At 46.0% G+C, this 16,660-nt stretch overlaps 1 protein-coding gene across 17 annotated transcripts in view; it reads right to left on the bottom strand.

The window, feature by feature from the left end:
- The window catches only part of LOC135910258 (zinc finger protein 771-like), a 60,416-nt gene extending 48,508 nt beyond the window's left edge, over positions 1-11,908 (bottom strand). For 11 of the 17 annotated variants that reach the window (XR_010566969.2, XR_010566975.2, XR_010566973.2 and 8 more), the window contains exons 1-2: positions 11,742-11,891; positions 5,737-5,812 (exon numbers count right to left, since the gene is read on the bottom strand). Coding sequence is in view for 6 of the 17 variants with exons in the window: in XM_065442334.2 (XP_065298406.1) it covers positions 5,737-5,768 (32 nt within the window). In the remaining 11 variants the exon portion in view is untranslated. Of the gene's footprint in view, positions 1-5,736; positions 5,813-11,741 lie in introns of all 17 variants that reach the window. The other 6 variants (XR_010566976.2, XM_065442330.1, XM_065442335.1 and 3 more) reach the window with 4 other exon arrangements.
- Positions 11,909-16,660: the final 4,752 nt, after the last annotated feature.

The following is a 16,660-nucleotide window of genomic DNA, read 5'->3' on the forward strand; positions in this document are numbered from 1 at the left end:
TCACTGTGAAACCTGGCAATCGCAGTCAAGCTACCTGGGTGCCGTTGCTTATATTGATGGCTTCATCTTCTCCTTATTGTTCTTTGTGTTGCTGAACTATGACGGCAACTGCAGTACATTTGATCTTGGGACACTTACGGGCTTGGCAAGATTCTCTATAACAAGCTACTCAGGCTTCCTTTTGCACCGCAGCTTTAGCAGGCAACTTAGCACTTTCTTGGAATTTCGCAGCATGCCATCTAGCTATCTCTACTGCATCATTGGACTCAGCCTGCAACTTGCGCTAAAGCGCAGGCACAGAATGCCCAGCCGGCGTGCCATCCATGGTGAGAGACTGAGCGACCAAGTGCTAGCGAAGCAGCGGTTAAAGGAGCATTTATACCACGACCTAATCGGTGCGTGGACAAGCCTCGCTCGATGCTGGGTGCTTCAAAGCGGATTGGCTGCGACAGTGCATCGAAGCACCAGTCGAAGGGTCGAACTATAGACGTTGATGCTCTTGCCAACATGACATAACATGTGTGCGTGCTCACGGTACGTTCGACTATATTAGCACATTAACCTTCTCCTATTGCGCTCGCAGCGGCTACGCTCAGTGCGAACGCAGTTGAGACACCTTTCCGCAACGGATCACGTACCGCCTCAAAGTCAATTCGACACGACAAATGGCCTTGAGAGACATAGAATAGTGGAGCTCTTGCTCTAAAATTGCAAAGCAAGTTGAGTTGGTGTGTAGCCTTCGTGCATACAGCCACTACTGCAAAGCGTAATGTTTCCACTAATGTTTTCATGACACACTTCATATTATTCAGATAAAAGTAAGTTTGCGTACGCACAGCAACAAAGCAGTTTAGATTACTGCCAGTTCCTTAGCATATTTATTTTCTTGTATCACAAACTTGACCAAAACTGTCTGCATCCAATGTTCGCACAAGTTATACGTAGTTTATGCCTGTGCCTAGTTTTCATTGTTTTGTGGTCTTCAGGACAATGAATGCCACAGGGCAACATAAATATGAGAATGCGCCATGATTAAAAGGATGCAGCAGCCAGTACTCCCAATACAATACCAAAACAAGCACTTGGCAAGAATAAGCATCTGAATAACATAATTAGGAGCCCCACAAACATATACACAAGGTGCCCATCTTGCGTTGACCATGAAAGAGAGTCCTCCTTCCCTATAAGACCTCAGACTATACATCACGGGCAATTCTTCAGAATTGTCTGCTGTAACTAATCTTCGCTGCTGAGGTGGACTGCGAGCATGGCATACCACCCGTATGAAAGTTGCCAAATGCATATTCAGTGCTGGCAGTGACTGTATCTTCTCTTGACATAGCCTGAAACACAGCAGCCTGCATTTTGAAAGTGTAGGTGTACAGACCATCATAACGACAAATTTAACTGTCCATGTGCAGCAAGGTATGTACAGAGTGATTGCAGAAACATTTTTCAGACTTACCTATACCGACATTTTCACGAACCTTTTCAGGCATGAATAATCTGCCAGCAAATATTGTTCATTAAATGGTGATGATTTACGGAATGACACAAATCCTACTAAGGCCATAGGGTGCCAAGATAATAGTGACCCGTCGGCTCAAGATAATGATAAGAAACGAACAGATAATCCATGTAGTAAAGCAAACTAAACATGCTGGTGTATAAGTCCAGAATAAAAAAAAAACATTCACTCACTATAGAAGCCCTAAGGAAATTGATGGCCAACGAAACTTTTCCAAAACCACCGGTACAACTGCTAAGGGCGCTATGCAACGCTTAATTTATGGTTGAGGTATTTTTTTGCGCTTCTACTTTATTTAAACGTATGCTGTTCTGTTTGCTGCACAAGATATTTCAATGATTGTTTGCACTGATCGCTTCACTTTGCCGATTGCTTGTAGCCTCTGCATTACGAGGGGGATGAGCCATTGCCAATGAAAATTTATGCTCAAGGACCGACACAGAGATGCTAACAGCTTCGCTGTAAAAGAAAAAGAAGACAAACATTTCCTTAAAAACACTCTTGGGGACAAAATCTGTATGTCCCATGGTTAAAATAAATACAATTGGAATGACAAAGAAACACTCACTGGTCCTAACATAGGCAATGGTCAAAGTGATTTTAATTCAACAGTCATGCTTGTGTGCAAGACATTTTTTCCAGTACTTTTGTCAACTAGGTATCCACCCAAATGTGCGCCAAATATCTAGGCTTGCTATCATAGTCTATAGGCCGTGACATAAACAAGGGTGAGGGTGTTAGCTCTATTACTCTACTCTATAGAGTTTATAGAATATGTGGGAGTTTATGGACAAAATACACCTTGACCAATTACTCCTTTTTTGTTTTTGGACGCACTCATCTCCAAGTTGCTCTGCATTGTTTAAAAGGGATTGGAATTTTAAATGTTGGGTGCACTAAATTAAAACCCAGGTCTTATTCTACTTTTTGTGATGCCAATTTGCATTCCTCACCTTACAAAGGATTTGGGTTGACTTGAGTGCTTGAAGATGGAGGGGGAATTTCGCGTGCAGCTCAAAATAAACGGCATGTCATTTCACCTATGAAGAGTCATGTTCATGGAGGTGTCAGGCTGGAAAGCTGCTTGAATTAATCCCAGTTTCCAAAACACATAGACACCATCGCTTTAAACATTAGGGACACGCACACTCTTCAATACCCTCTATTAACACTGGGAGATTAGCACTTCTAAAGAGGCATTTTAATCATCAGCCATTGCATGCAACGAAGTGAGCATGGAGAGGATGTGACGACTCTAAGAAAAATATTATGTACGATGCTAGAAAAAAAGTTGGCTACGTTGTATTACTTATACTTGTCCCATAGGACATCTAAACATTCTCAACGAGTTCACCAATATCACATACCGACCTGCCCCACACTGAGCTTTAAGTGCAGGTCTCATACAAGGACGTATGGAGAAGGACGCGTACAAACCAGGCTTTCAAAATGGCCTCTAAGTTGGGGATCTTTGGTGTATATAGAGAACACAGCGATTGTCTTGCTAAATAAAATCACTTGTATGGACACAGCTTCAAGTGACATACGGATGCTCCCATGTTGACTGTACAGCAATTGCGATTCCATCTGAGGAATGTGGAATAAAAGCCCTTCAATGTTGTCAGTATTTCATAAGAAACATCTAAGATTTTGAGCTTCAGGGGACTGTGATTAATTTTTCATTATTCTGAAAGACTGTTATACTGAAAGCCCCAAAATTAACCATTCCACCCATCAGCACATCAGTTCATAAGTTGTCAGCAGATGAGCTAACCCCAAAAACATCGCTGTTGGGTCTCAAAACGCACTGTTGCAATTTTCCATGGATTCTGCTGCCTCTCACCACCGAAGCACCATCTAATCAGAGTGACGTGCGCAAAATAGATGCTGACACTGAGAAAACTACCGACAAAAAGGTAGCTTCATGCCACCTCCGAAGTGGAATGTCCCTTGCTTTTTTGCTTATATTTGACATTTCTTGCGGTGGATACCACATCTTTCTAGCTCAAGGCAGACACCTGAACCATGTCAAAGCACAAGCACGTCTAGAAAGTGCAAATTGTGATAGTGTGGCACATGTGCGAGTATGGAGGTTACATTTCACTGCGTGCATAGCTAGCATTGCCACCGAAAAAAGCACGAAAGAAAGAAGTGTGCATAGAAAGAAGGGTGAAAGAAAAAAAGACGTGGTTGCATTGCTAGGCAACACTTTTCTGAGTAGAGCAAGCGTTTGCAAAACCTGATGCGTAGTCACCTCCGCTCACCAACATTCTTTTTTTCTTGGGCACGCTCTCACGTTTTGCGAACTCATGCACTATTACGTCCGCTCTCTGCACCTTGTTTGCTAGCCTACTGCTTCGGCTGCTGTGAAGGATATAAGAAAATAATCATCATCATCAGCTTGGCTACCCCCACTGCAGGGCAAAAGCCACTCCCATACTTCTCCAACTACACAGGTCATGTGCTAATTGTGGCCATGTTGTCCCTGCAAACTTCTTAATCTCATCTGCCCACATAACTTTCTACTGCCCTCTTCTACGCTTCCCTTCTCTAAAAGTCCAATCCGTAACCCCTAATGATCATCGGTTATCTTCTCTCCTCATTACATGTCCTGCCCATGCCGATTTCATTTTCTTGATTTCAACTAAGATGTCATTAAATCACACTTCTTTCCTCGCCCAATCTGCTCTCTTTTTATCCCCACGTTAATGTTACACCCATCATTCTTCTTTCCATACCTCGTTGCATCGTCCTCAATTTAATTAAAATCCTTTTCGTAAGCCTCCAGGTTTCTGCCCTGTACGCGAGTACTGGTAAGACACAGCTGTTGTACACATTTCTCTTGACGGATAATGGCAGCCTGCTGCTCATGATCTGAGAATGCCTGCCAAACACACCCCAGCCCATTCTTATTCTTCTGATTATTTCAGTCTCGCCATCCGGATCCGCAGACCCTACCTGTCCTAAGTAGATGTATTCCCTTACGACTTCCAGTGCATCGCTACCTATCGTAAACTGCTGTTCTCTTCCGGGACTGTTAAAATTACTTTAGTTTTCGGCCGATTAATTTTTTGACCCACCCTTCTACTTTGCCTCTCCAGGTAGGTGAGCATGCATTGCAATTGGTCCCCTGAGTTACTAAGCAAGGCAATATTATCAGCGAATCGCAAGTTACTAAGGTATTCTCCATTACCTCTTATCCCCGATTCTTCCACCTCCAGGTCTCTGAATACCTCCTGTAAACATGCTGTGAATAGCATTGGAGAGGTCGTATCTCCCTGCCTGACGCCTTTCTTTATCAGGATTTTGTTGCTTTCTTTATGGAGGACTATGGTGGCTGTGGAGCCGCTACAGATATATTTCAGTAATTTTACATATGGCTCGTCTATCCCCCGATTCCGTAATGCCTCCATGACTGCTGAGGTTTCGACTGAATCAAACGCTTTTTCGTGATCAATGAAAGCTATATATAAAGGTCGGTTATATTCCTCACATTCCTCTATCACCCGATTGATAGTGTGAATATGGTCTATTGTTGAGTAGTCCTTACATAATCCTGCCTGGTCCTTTGGTTGACAGAAGTCTAAGGTGTTCGTGATTCCGTTTGCAATTACCTTAGTAAGTACTTTGTAGCTAACGGACAGTAAGACCATCAGTCTATAATTTTTCAAGTCATTGGCATCTCCTTTCTTATGGATTAAGATTATGTTGGCGTTCTTCCAAGTTTCCAATACGCTCGAGGTCCAGAGGCATTGCATGTACAGGGTGGACAGTTTTTCTGGAAAAATCTGCTGTTACCTGATCCACCCCAGCTGCCTTCCTTCTTTGTAAAGCTCCCAAAGCTTTCTTTACTTCTTCCGGCGTAACTTGTGGGATGTCAAACTTTTCTGGACTATTCCCTTTTCCATTATCAAGAAATCAAGAATCCTTAAATTTTTAAATATTAGCTCATGGTACCAAGGCATTGACCTCACAAGGAAATGGAATAATGATCGTAATTCTGAAAACTTCAGTATTCTGAAGTTTGGAGTACTGAAATACTTTTACATCGAAACTATAGGAAGTCAGGAGGGGCTTTCTGAAAACTTTGTTAATGTGGTGTTCGTAGTAACGAGGTTTAACTGCACTTAAATAGGTAATGCTAGGTGACCTTCACCTCATCTCTACAAGAGGGGTCTTGTGGTTTGGCATGAGTAAAAACAGCTTACCTCCATGGGCTTGGGCGGAGCACTGGGAGCATTGGCGAGTTGGAGGAGGAGATGGCTGGTCGCTCCACTGCAGTTCCTGTGGAATTTTTACTGTTCCAAACCACGCATACGCGGTGGGGCTTACCGTCGGTTGAGAATAGGGTGAGGTCAGCAAAGATATACTGTCCTCCTGTGGACACCATATGCTGCCTTGCAACCCCGTGAGTTGCATTGGCACAGTTAACGCCTGAAAACTGTAGGTGCCTTTTGCACACTTCGGAAAGATATTTAAACCTCAACATAATGAAGCCGGCAAAATTTGCAATTTGCCTCATTATACTGAAATTTCGTTGAACTGAAACTGGACTTTTTATGCAAGTAAGTACAGTCACCGATAGAACTTTCTTATATGTAAAGGGGGCGCAAAATTATGCATATTATCGGGCAAACGAAAAAAGTAAATTTGAATGAGAAAACAATTCATTTTAATGAATACTGAAAAAGTTTGCACGGAGACACGAGGACAATGCAAAGAAAAGGCAGGGGCGAGCTCTAATGACAGAACAAGCAGATTTTGATGAATTTAGGAGTCTGTGACGAATGATACGGTTTCGTGTGACGATGACATCTTCATGTGAGCTGTACAAATTAGGCGAAGCCAGCCGCACCTTCACGTGCACGACAGACGCTGTGGCCGGTCTATGAATGGCAGAAACGCCTAAAAGGGGTTTTCTTTGAATTTTCGCGTAACAGAATTATCTTTTCAAGTGTAGTCAAAGTACAATCCGATGCTACTTTGTCTATACATTGTGTGTAAGCCGTGCTTTATGATTTTCCTGACTTTTAGCATGAGAAATTCACTTAGTTCAGTAGCTGCCATGGGCAACATATAGGGCCTAGGTATGTGCGGTTCGAGCATCTTTTTGCCGAAACAATGTTTGATGCCGGATTTTCTGTGGCACAGTGCCCTTAACGCCATTGCATTAAAAGCTGAGATGGAAATACTTCAGCGCCACGAGCTCGTGATTTCAGGCTAGTTCTGTTATGCTATGCTGTACATGAAGTTACTCGGAGCTAGAAGCCGATGCTAACGCTTAAAGCGCACTGCCTTGAAATGCATGCAGTAAACTGTGGAAAAGGCCATCCGCTATGCTCGAGCGGTGTAGGTGGTGCCATGATCGAGGAGGGAGGGAGGAAGGACAAAGAGGAGTGAAGACGGAAGAGAAGAGTGCCGTTAATTTACGAAGTTTTAAGGGGCTTTAAAAATTGGCGCAGGCAAGCGCCATCTATAAGTGTATCAAGGAAGTGAGTGCGCCGCTACGTGGACTCCTGCACCGGTGCGTGCAAATGGCGGACGCCATTGGCAGTCTATGAATTGTAGAAACGCTGGAAAAGGGGTCTCAATTTTCGCGTAACAGAATAATTTTCTCGTATAGTCACATTATAATCTAAGAGTCTATCATGTCAGTAGGTTGTGTGTAAGGAGTAGTTTAGTATTTTCCCACGTATCTTTGCAAAATTCAATTAGTTCAGTAAATTCCTTCCAGCATATGGAGGGCCTGGGTATGTGCGGTTCAAAAATATTTTTGCTGATGGGACGTCGGAAAAAGCCGCAATGAGGCCGTGGAGAACAGCCGCGCTTCTCGTGCCTCTTAAGCGGGATCATGGCCTGTGAACAACCTAATTGCGCCAACTGCATAACTGGCACGACGAGAGAAATCGGCAGACTCTAGCCGGCATCAAGTGAGTACCCCATTTACTTATTTCTGCAATGGCTGCACACCCACCTGGGTAAAGCAGATGCCAAACAAGCCACTGCAACCCCGTGGTGCATGCTGGCGCCACTCGAGCGTATCTTAGGGCATAGCACGGGCACCTGCCCATGCAGCAACTAAGAGCACTCGAGATGAGCGAAGCAGCAGTAGAAGCAATCAAAATACCAAGAGAACAGCTAGAAGATACAAACACAATGCAGATGGGCCCGGCTGAAGTAAGCAACGCAGAAACTGCCTGGAATTATGATGCAAGCAGCGGAAGAACTATTGAACACAAGAGCATCTGGATTACGAGGGGCAGAAAAGGCAAGAAGAACACAGAGAATCAAACGACACAAGAAGGCAGCCCAACCAAGCAACAATTGAATAAAAAGCCACCACCACCGCAACAGCGAAAGCCCCGAATGCTACCTCTACCAGTTGACGACTACAAGGTTGTATTCAGCCCACAAGCAGGCTTCGAGCTTGCAAAGTGGAACAATGTCGTCCTCATGCAAGCCATGGGAAGAGCCAGCGGTTTCTCGTAGCGAGACTTTGGTGAAAAAGTGTGTTCAAGTGCAGAGAATCGAGAACCTGATTATTGCAAGCACAGCCCACTGGGAAGACACGAAGAAATGGAGCCGACTCCCAGAAACCCTGGGCAGCGATCGCCACATCCTCCAACTAACCGTGGCTCACACTCCCAAGTCGTCCGCAAGGGTAGGAACGGCCTGGGTAACGGAGTGGAAGTCATTTTTAGATGAGCTAAATGTCGAGACCGCCATCGAGAACATAGATGACAGGCTGAGCAAAGTCCTCAACACGGCAGATCATCACACCAAAACAATACAGCTGAATGAAGTAGCGCCAGCCATCGACACGCAGCTTCTCCACCTCTGGGAAGCCAGAACAGCTCTCCTCAAAAGGTGGAAGACACAGAAGCTAAACAAGAAATTAAAGAAGGAAATTTCCTCTCCTCACCGAGAAAGCACAGGCATACACAGAGACATTAGGATGACAGACTGCCACACATTTTGCGACAACCTCCAGGGAACCCTGAGCACAAAGAAGACGTGGCACCTCCTGCACCCTTCTCGACAGCGGCCCTAGAAAGAGTCAGCAGAGACAGCACCTCTGTAGCCTCGTGCACAACCATGCTGGATTGGAAGAGAATCTCCTCCGAGAAATTCAGAAGCTCTGCGGCAACCCACCCATTATTATGACGGCACATGACAAAGTCTACAGTGGGAAATCAAACCCCGAACTTGACCAACCCTTTACACATGTTGAACTCTCTGCAGCACTATCGACGCTCACCAGAAACACCAGAACGGGCAAAGATCCGATCATCAACGAGCATCTCTGGAACCTTTGACAGCAGGCTACCGCAACCCTGCCCCAGTACTTCAATGCATGCTAGGAGAAAGGAGAGCTACTCGCTGCCTGGGATAAACAGCTCAGCCTTGAGAATTCCCTTACCTTGAAATTTCCCTTACCTTGTGTGTAGGGAAACTTTTCAAGCATATGATACACAACCGGCTAAACTCATACCTCGAAGACAATCGATATTTTCGAAACTTTATGTTCTGTTTCAGGCAGAACGTGTTAATGCACTAGAAGCAAATCATTGATTTTAGCGATCAACATAAAGGGAGCTTTTCACAATGTCAGTCCCGAAGCTATCCTCTGCAACCTCGAAGACCTGGGCTGTGAATCTCGGACATACGACTGCATAAGGTATTTCGTCATGGGCCACATGGCCATAGTTGGAATATACACCCTGCGCAGCGACAGCTTCCGACTACCGAGCAAAGGCACCCCGCAGGGTTCAGTCATATCGCCATTGCTTTAAACGTCGCCATAATCAAGCTACCCTGCCTCTTCAACACAATACCAGACCTAGGATGTGCTTTTTATGCAGATGATATCACATTATGGATAACAGCCTCAAACACCGGAATGCAAGAAACATGCCCACAGGAAGCACTAGATATGATCAAGAGCTACTTGCACAAATGTGGCCTCTGCTGTGCTTCCGAGAAGTCGGAACACGTCCTTCTTAATTCAAGAATGACAGGCAAACCACCCGGCTATGATGAACCTGATCCTAACGTCACACTCAATGGAACGCCTATTCCAAAAGTGGGAACCCTACGAGTTTTAGGGCTGCACATCCACAAAAACAAGTCTGGGTCGGCCACCTTCCCGCGCCTACAGCGAACGCTATCGCAGCTCACACATCTTGTTAGGAGAGTTGCGAGCTATAGAAGCGGACTCAAAGAACGCAAAACGCTATGGTCGATGCAAGCACTCCGCACCAGTCGAATAACATACGGCATGCGCCACCTCGCGCTGAAGAATGTAGATGTTGAAGAAATTAACATTGAAATACGCAATGCCATTAAAATCACCCTGGACCTACCATCTACGGCTTCGACTAAGAGACTTCTCAAGATGGATGTACACAACAAATGGCAAGAACAAGATGAAGCTCATAAAGCCAGTCAGTTGGAACGACTGAAGCTCACGCCCACTGGAAGATCAATGCTGCAATGGCTGAGCTAGGGTGAAACCTTTATAGCCGCCACGGACCGAAAGGAAAGAATTCCTCCAAACATTCGCGAATCCCTGTGCATAGCACCAATTCCACGCAACACGCACCCCACGCACCACAAGGAAAAAGACAAGCCCAAGTGGATGCCATACGGCGAAGACACAAGAATCCGGATGCCAGATACACCAACGCAGCCAAATACCTGCAAAGAAACGCTTACACCCTGAGCGTCAGATTCTCAGGGCAGAGAGCTAGCGTCTGCCACAATCCGTGAACAAAACTCTGAAATTGCAGAAGAGACAGCGATTGCCCTAGCAACTACCACGTCTATGGACGCAGCTGTTGCCTTTTCCAATTCTGAAGTAGCTGTCATTACCTACGATAAGAGTCGTGTGTCGACAGAAGCACTGGAGATATTGAAGCACCTCAGCACTCTGATCCCCTACACCTGCATAACGTGGCTTCTTGGGCACGAGGGGCTTAAGGGGAACGAAGCGGTGAATGCTCGGTCTGTGTGAGTTGGGGCAGAGACCGTACCCATCACCTACTCAGCGATCTTTCAACATCACAGGCTGGAACGCAGGGTGTACCCACCACCTCACCCAAAGCTCACCAAAAGGAAAGTACCACACTCCGAAGACAACAGAGTAAAACTTACACCCACCGAATGCTCAAGCACAGACTGTACCCAACGCTACAAGGATACCACTGCCCAATCTGCGGCATACCGGACACCTTGGTGCACCTGATCCTGGATGTCCATGGCATCTAGATACAGACGCATCGCCTTACCGAAAGAATATAACGTCAGACAAGAAAGCGAAGACCTCATTGAAACGTGAGAGACCAAGCTAGTCTCCGAAGGCCTGGAACAACAACGTCGTCTCGTCGCCAGGGCCAAGGAGGCAGCGAACGCCAGACGGTTCCTAGAGTGAGGAGACCTCCCACCTAGAGTAGAACCGGCGCTTACCCCAGAATATTGTTTCAAAAATAAACGTTTATTCCTCCTCTTCCTGATGGGAAGTCCAACGTGGACACCGGATTTTCTGCGAGACAGGCCTCTTAACGGATGGATGGATGGATGTTATGAGCGTCCCCTTTGGAACGGGGCGGTGGCTTGCGCCACCAAGCTCTTGCTACTATGCTGCCTAATATCCTACCTAGGTTAACCCATGAGAAAAAAAAAAAAAAAAACAGCCGCTCGGTGCAGTGTTAACGCTATCGCGTTAACACTGCACCGAGCGGCTGACAGGGCGCACGACCCGGGCACGACCGCCGAGAAGTTGCGGTGATAGGAGACCGAGTGCGAGAGCTAAATTAATGTAATTTAAGCCTGCAAACAGTGTATGAGCACAGGCATGCCTATTATGTGCAGCCTCTTATGCACGAAATGGCTTTGGCTGCAAAACACACACCGGCAGTGCGCTCCGTAGGGACATAGCCTCCTCAGAAAAAAATAAAGGAGGCTATGGTAGGGAGCAAGACATGTCATGGCGGACGTAATAGTGGACGACGCTGTTGGCCTGTACGCAGAGTCGGCGAAGGAGAGACCGTTCAGGCACCCTCGTCCTGTGCCCTCGTCGTTCCCGCCGTACCTAAAGAGCTCTAGGCTTTAGTACGATCTGGATAGCGTAGCATCGCGGCAACTCACAGAACTAAGGCCCACCAAGCGAGCTATTGCACTGGCATTCAAAAAATAGCAGGGGCGATCTTCTTACCTTGTGTACCGAATCATTGTATGCGGCAAGTCAAACGCCAACGCGTCGTACGACGGATCGCACAAAAAATCACAACATGTATCTCGCGCTGAACTCACATGTAACACCACTCAGAATACATTAATTTGACCAAGCCGCCTGGCGGCGACGACACAACTATGGCTATGGCGATGGCTCTCCAGATATTCGGCCGGCCTCGGCAGAAATGCAGCTAAGCAATAAATTCCTTTCTCACTAAATTGCCTCACGTTATCTAATTTAGTATGCAAGTTTCTAAATATTTGACCGAAATAGACTGTAGCCGGGAGGTTCGGTGAAAATGATAAAGCGGTAAAAACGATTAAAGGGGGAAGGGGTAGTAATTGCTGGGTAGTTAGCGCCAATTTCAAATCTCTCGAAAGTGGGAAGTAGGGAGGGGTCTTGCCAGGGATTTTGCCGTAGTTGTTTTCTGATCTATTTACCATATAACCACAAAGCAAAGAAAACGTTTTGTGCCACCATATGGTGAAATTGTCGCAGTGTTTTTTTGAGACTGGGTTCTATCGTGTATGGTACACATCGATATCTGTGCCGCAAATTAACATATCACACAAAACATTTCGATGGTCAGAGGCTGCTGCAGCATAGTTTGTGTACATTTTCCTAGTTCGAGTTGTTTCACAATGACGAATTTTGTTTTGCTAAGCACGGAAAATGCCATAACCTCAGCTGACGAACAACTACAATAAATATCACAAAGGAAACTGAAAAAGCTACCTGATCAGTATTAAACCGAAGAAAAAGATTATAACTTATGGAGGTACATTTTAGTGAAGCTAAGCCCAAAATGGTCTTGCATAAGCCCCGGAGAATGCAACTAAGAACCTGCCATAGTTTACTACTGCCTTCTTACCCCTAAAGAATTACAAGACAACGGGCATTGTGTAGCCTAATGTAATCTATCTGTAACTTGTTCGTCTGGAACTCCATCGCCCATCTCATTGTGTAACTGGGATTAGTAGGGGGATATGCAGGCCAAAGAATGAAATTTTTGTTCTAAAAATCGTTTCTAGATTTTAATCGATTCCATAATTATGCTTCAACAATCTACTTCTACGTGCAAGAAGGTTGATACATTCCTCCAGCCAGAAGATTGTGAAGAATAATTGGGGCATAGATAGCTGTAGAGTCATTATTTTTCCATTTGTACTCCACAGATGAGGCACACAAATACCACAACTATTGCTCACATCACGAGCTTTCTGGTGTAACAACGAACGAGCACTAGACCTGGCTCAGTCTACAGCTGATTCTTCACTTTTTACCAGTGCTCAGGCAAAGGCTGTGCTTCCTACTATGAAAGGATGATGAGCGAAAATGTGCTGTTTCGCTGTATTCGGGGCAAACTCCAAAACAGCGGAGCATTTCGGCGGAAAGATTTGGTCGCTGTGCCACAAAATAATTTGTCTCTTCCTGTGCACATGGAAACTCCTACAGCCATGCTGTTCAGCAAAGGCCATAGGCTTTGAGGAGGTTATATAAGAGTTGGCTATCCTGACAACTGAAGAATTCTGATCTCTGAGCAACCAGAGAAGGATCAAAATATCTCCCGAACACAGACAGCTGCAGCTAAATCCTTTTATCAGAGTGCAGCAAAGAAAGCCCGGCTGCAGTTGGAAGCTCACAAGGGATATCAGGTTACCACCAACACAGCAGGATTACCTTGCTGGGCGTCCGGTCCTAGAAGTCCTCCAAAATGTCAAGCGCCTCGTTGTAGGTGAACTGTTTCATTTTATAAGAAGAACATCACCTACTGGGGACTTCAATTCACTTTGACCAGGAGAGCCAAAACAAGATGTGTTCTGTTCGGTGCATCCTCCGTAATGCTGTTACCTTAGAAGGAGGACTCAAGTCTAATGACAACTAAAGTGTACTTGCCATGACCATCGTCAAACGGTGTAACTTGGCACAACATTGAACTAAGTAAAGAACTTGCTTTTCAAATTGTGGGTACGTTTCTCATCGCCATTGCTACACCATGCCGAGGGCTGAGAACGCAGTATCCAAGACACACCAAACGTAGAATGCCAGAACAAGAATCGTTTATTTTGTGGCAGCAATCTTCTAAAACCCGTCAGACAATAAGCACAATCAAAATCAGACAAACAAGTAAAATCAAGTAAAACTCCATGCAAGTATAAACATGCACACTGACAGCACAATCTACTTTGCAGCAGTTGATTAGAAGCATAGAAGTCTTCAGCAGTAATGATGAAGCCATATCATTATAATAATAGAGCTACAGCTTTAGATTTACCTTACATGACTTTTTTTTGCACTCTAAAGGTCTCCTGGAATGACCAGTCGAATGACTTGCTAGAAAAAGCTCTAACACAACATCTATCACTCCAATTGTCCCTTTCACTTGTGGTGGCGCACGTGCCTACGTAGCTGTTTTCTATGTGAAAAGGCCTCAAGTACACGGGCAGCACTGATATGGCCTCTCATCTATATGAGCGCTCAGGTGTGCATTGAGATTACTCTTTTGTGGGAAGCTCTGAGGGTATCAAGAGCACTGAAATATGGCCTCTCGCCTGTGTGAGTGCGCAGGTGTACGGTGAGGTTACTCTTTCGATGGAAGCTCTAGAGGCATGAAGGGCACTGAAATGGCCTCTTGCCTGTATGAGTGCACAGGTGTGTCTTGACTGTTCTCTTAGAAGCTCTGAGGGCATGAAGGGCACTGAAATAACCTCTCCCCATTGTGAGTGCGCAGGTGTACCTTGAGATTGCTCTGTAGTGAGACTCTCTGAGGGTACAAATGGCATTCAAACGGCTGCTCGTCTCTAAGGACTATGGTGTGTGCTTGCACAATGTGCACAATGTTATTACCATTTTCTGGTCTTATGGAAGGTATTTATTCTCTCCGCTATTACTGCATAACAATCTGTAAAATAAAATTTCTCTTGTCAGAACATGCATCGTGGGCAGCGGCTGTTAGATACATTACTACACCGGGGTTCCACAGTAGATCGCAAACACCTCTGCTTGTGATCTGGAACATCTAGAAAACACACCAATGTTCGTGCAATGATGATAATAACTGTATTCAGTGGTTTGGATGTTGCTCCACAAACGCTCTTGTTCACAAAAATTATTTCGGCTACAATATTCTGCTATACTTTCTTTTCTTAAGCATAAAAGATCTGAGCAATCTTAACACATTCTAGCACACATAAAACACATACACAGATAAAAAGTGTCCAATTAAGAAAATGATGCTAACTTTGCAAGGAGGCTGATCCAGATGTTTGTTTTGCTGTGCAGGAGCTAGTTTAACTCAAGACAAGCAGTGCTACAAATGAACACAATAATCAGAAGCTTGCAACACTCAATTGCTGATGAGCAGGAAATAGCCATACAAATGCGTGTGTGTGCAAGAAAAAAAAACCACACGGATTATGCAAAAGACTAAAAAAAAATTACCGACGATTACGTTACTTCCTAATGCGAAATTTGAGCGCAGCAAATAAGCTGTTTTACCTTTTCGATAGATTGAGGCAAAGAAATCGAGCAACACATGTATGCGCTATCACAGAATTTTTTTTTATTTTTCACACGTATTCCTTTAACAAAGACTCCACTAACAGTTCTTGACAGTCATGAAGGAAGCTTTGTGGTCGGAGAAATAGACTGATATATGTTCGACTTGGTACACCAATGCTTGATTCTCAAAGACGAGATCTATACAAGTGCCTCGCCAGGTTGTCACAGCCGTGGGACGCGTTACGAGCGAGAGGAACGGGATGTTCTCCCGCATAAGTGTTAGGAAATTGCTGTTTGTCTTTATGTCAACATTAAAGTCCCCCACTACTAACATCGGTGTGGATCGATGGACGGTTAATGCGAGTTGCAGGAAGTGCACGACGTCTTTCGTGAGTGCGGTAGCGGACTCACGAAAGCGGTACCAGTCGGTCGCTGCTAGCGCTGGGGGGATGAAAGGGGGGCGGAGCTGGTTACGAGGCCGACGACGACGCCGACGACGACGCGAAACCCAGGAACGGACGCCAAAGAGCCATTTGTGTAGCCAGCCCTCCTCCACAGTCTCTCCTCCTCCCTTCCATCATCCTCCCTCGCCCGGAGAGCCGACAGCGCGCATGCGCGGCGGCGGAGCAGCAGATTCGTCGGCGAGCTGGTAACGAGGCCGACGACAACGCCGACAACGCCGACGACGACGACGACGCGAAACCCAGGAACGGACGCCAAAGAGCCATTTGTGTAGCCAGCCCTCCTCCACAGTCTCTCCTCCTCCCTTCCATTATCCTCCCTCGCCCGGAGAGCCGACAGCGCGCATGCGCGGCGACGGAGCAGCAGATTCGTCGGCGAGCTGGTTACGAGGCCGACGACAACGCCGACAACGCCGACCACGACGACGACGCGAAACCCAGGAACGGACGCCAAAGAGCTGCGCTCTAAAATGTAAACAGCAAAGTATGAAACACCCAGCCTTACAGTGTTCTAGAAGGGGGCAGTGTGCTCACTGTCGTATCCCCGCGCCGCTCCGCCGCGGCACACTCAGCGTCGACTTCCCGCATGCCCGCAAGGGGCGCTGACGCATGTTTCACCTGAAAAACTTCTCTTGCCTCGTGTTGCGGTTGCGGTGCTGCGCTCGGTACAGCTCGGTTGGTTCGGCGTTGGCGGCGCTCGACTGCAAATACCGCCGGCGTTGTATGCGTGGCAATAGATACTTTTAGCTTGTACGCTATTCCGGTAAACGGGAGCGGTTTGGGCGGATTACCGGATGGTCGGGGCGTAAACGTGAGCGGTGAAGCCGCCTGGTGTTGTAGAGCTCAACCAGACAAACGCATAGCTAAAACTGCAGTAACTCACCATATCCTGCTTCGCCACCCGTACAAATTTTTGGCAGTGGCGTAATTGTGAAC

The sequence above is a fragment of the Dermacentor albipictus genome, chromosome 10 (assembly GCF_038994185.2).
Source record: "Dermacentor albipictus isolate Rhodes 1998 colony chromosome 10, USDA_Dalb.pri_finalv2, whole genome shotgun sequence".
Taxonomy (NCBI): Eukaryota; Metazoa; Arthropoda; class Arachnida; order Ixodida; family Ixodidae; genus Dermacentor; species Dermacentor albipictus.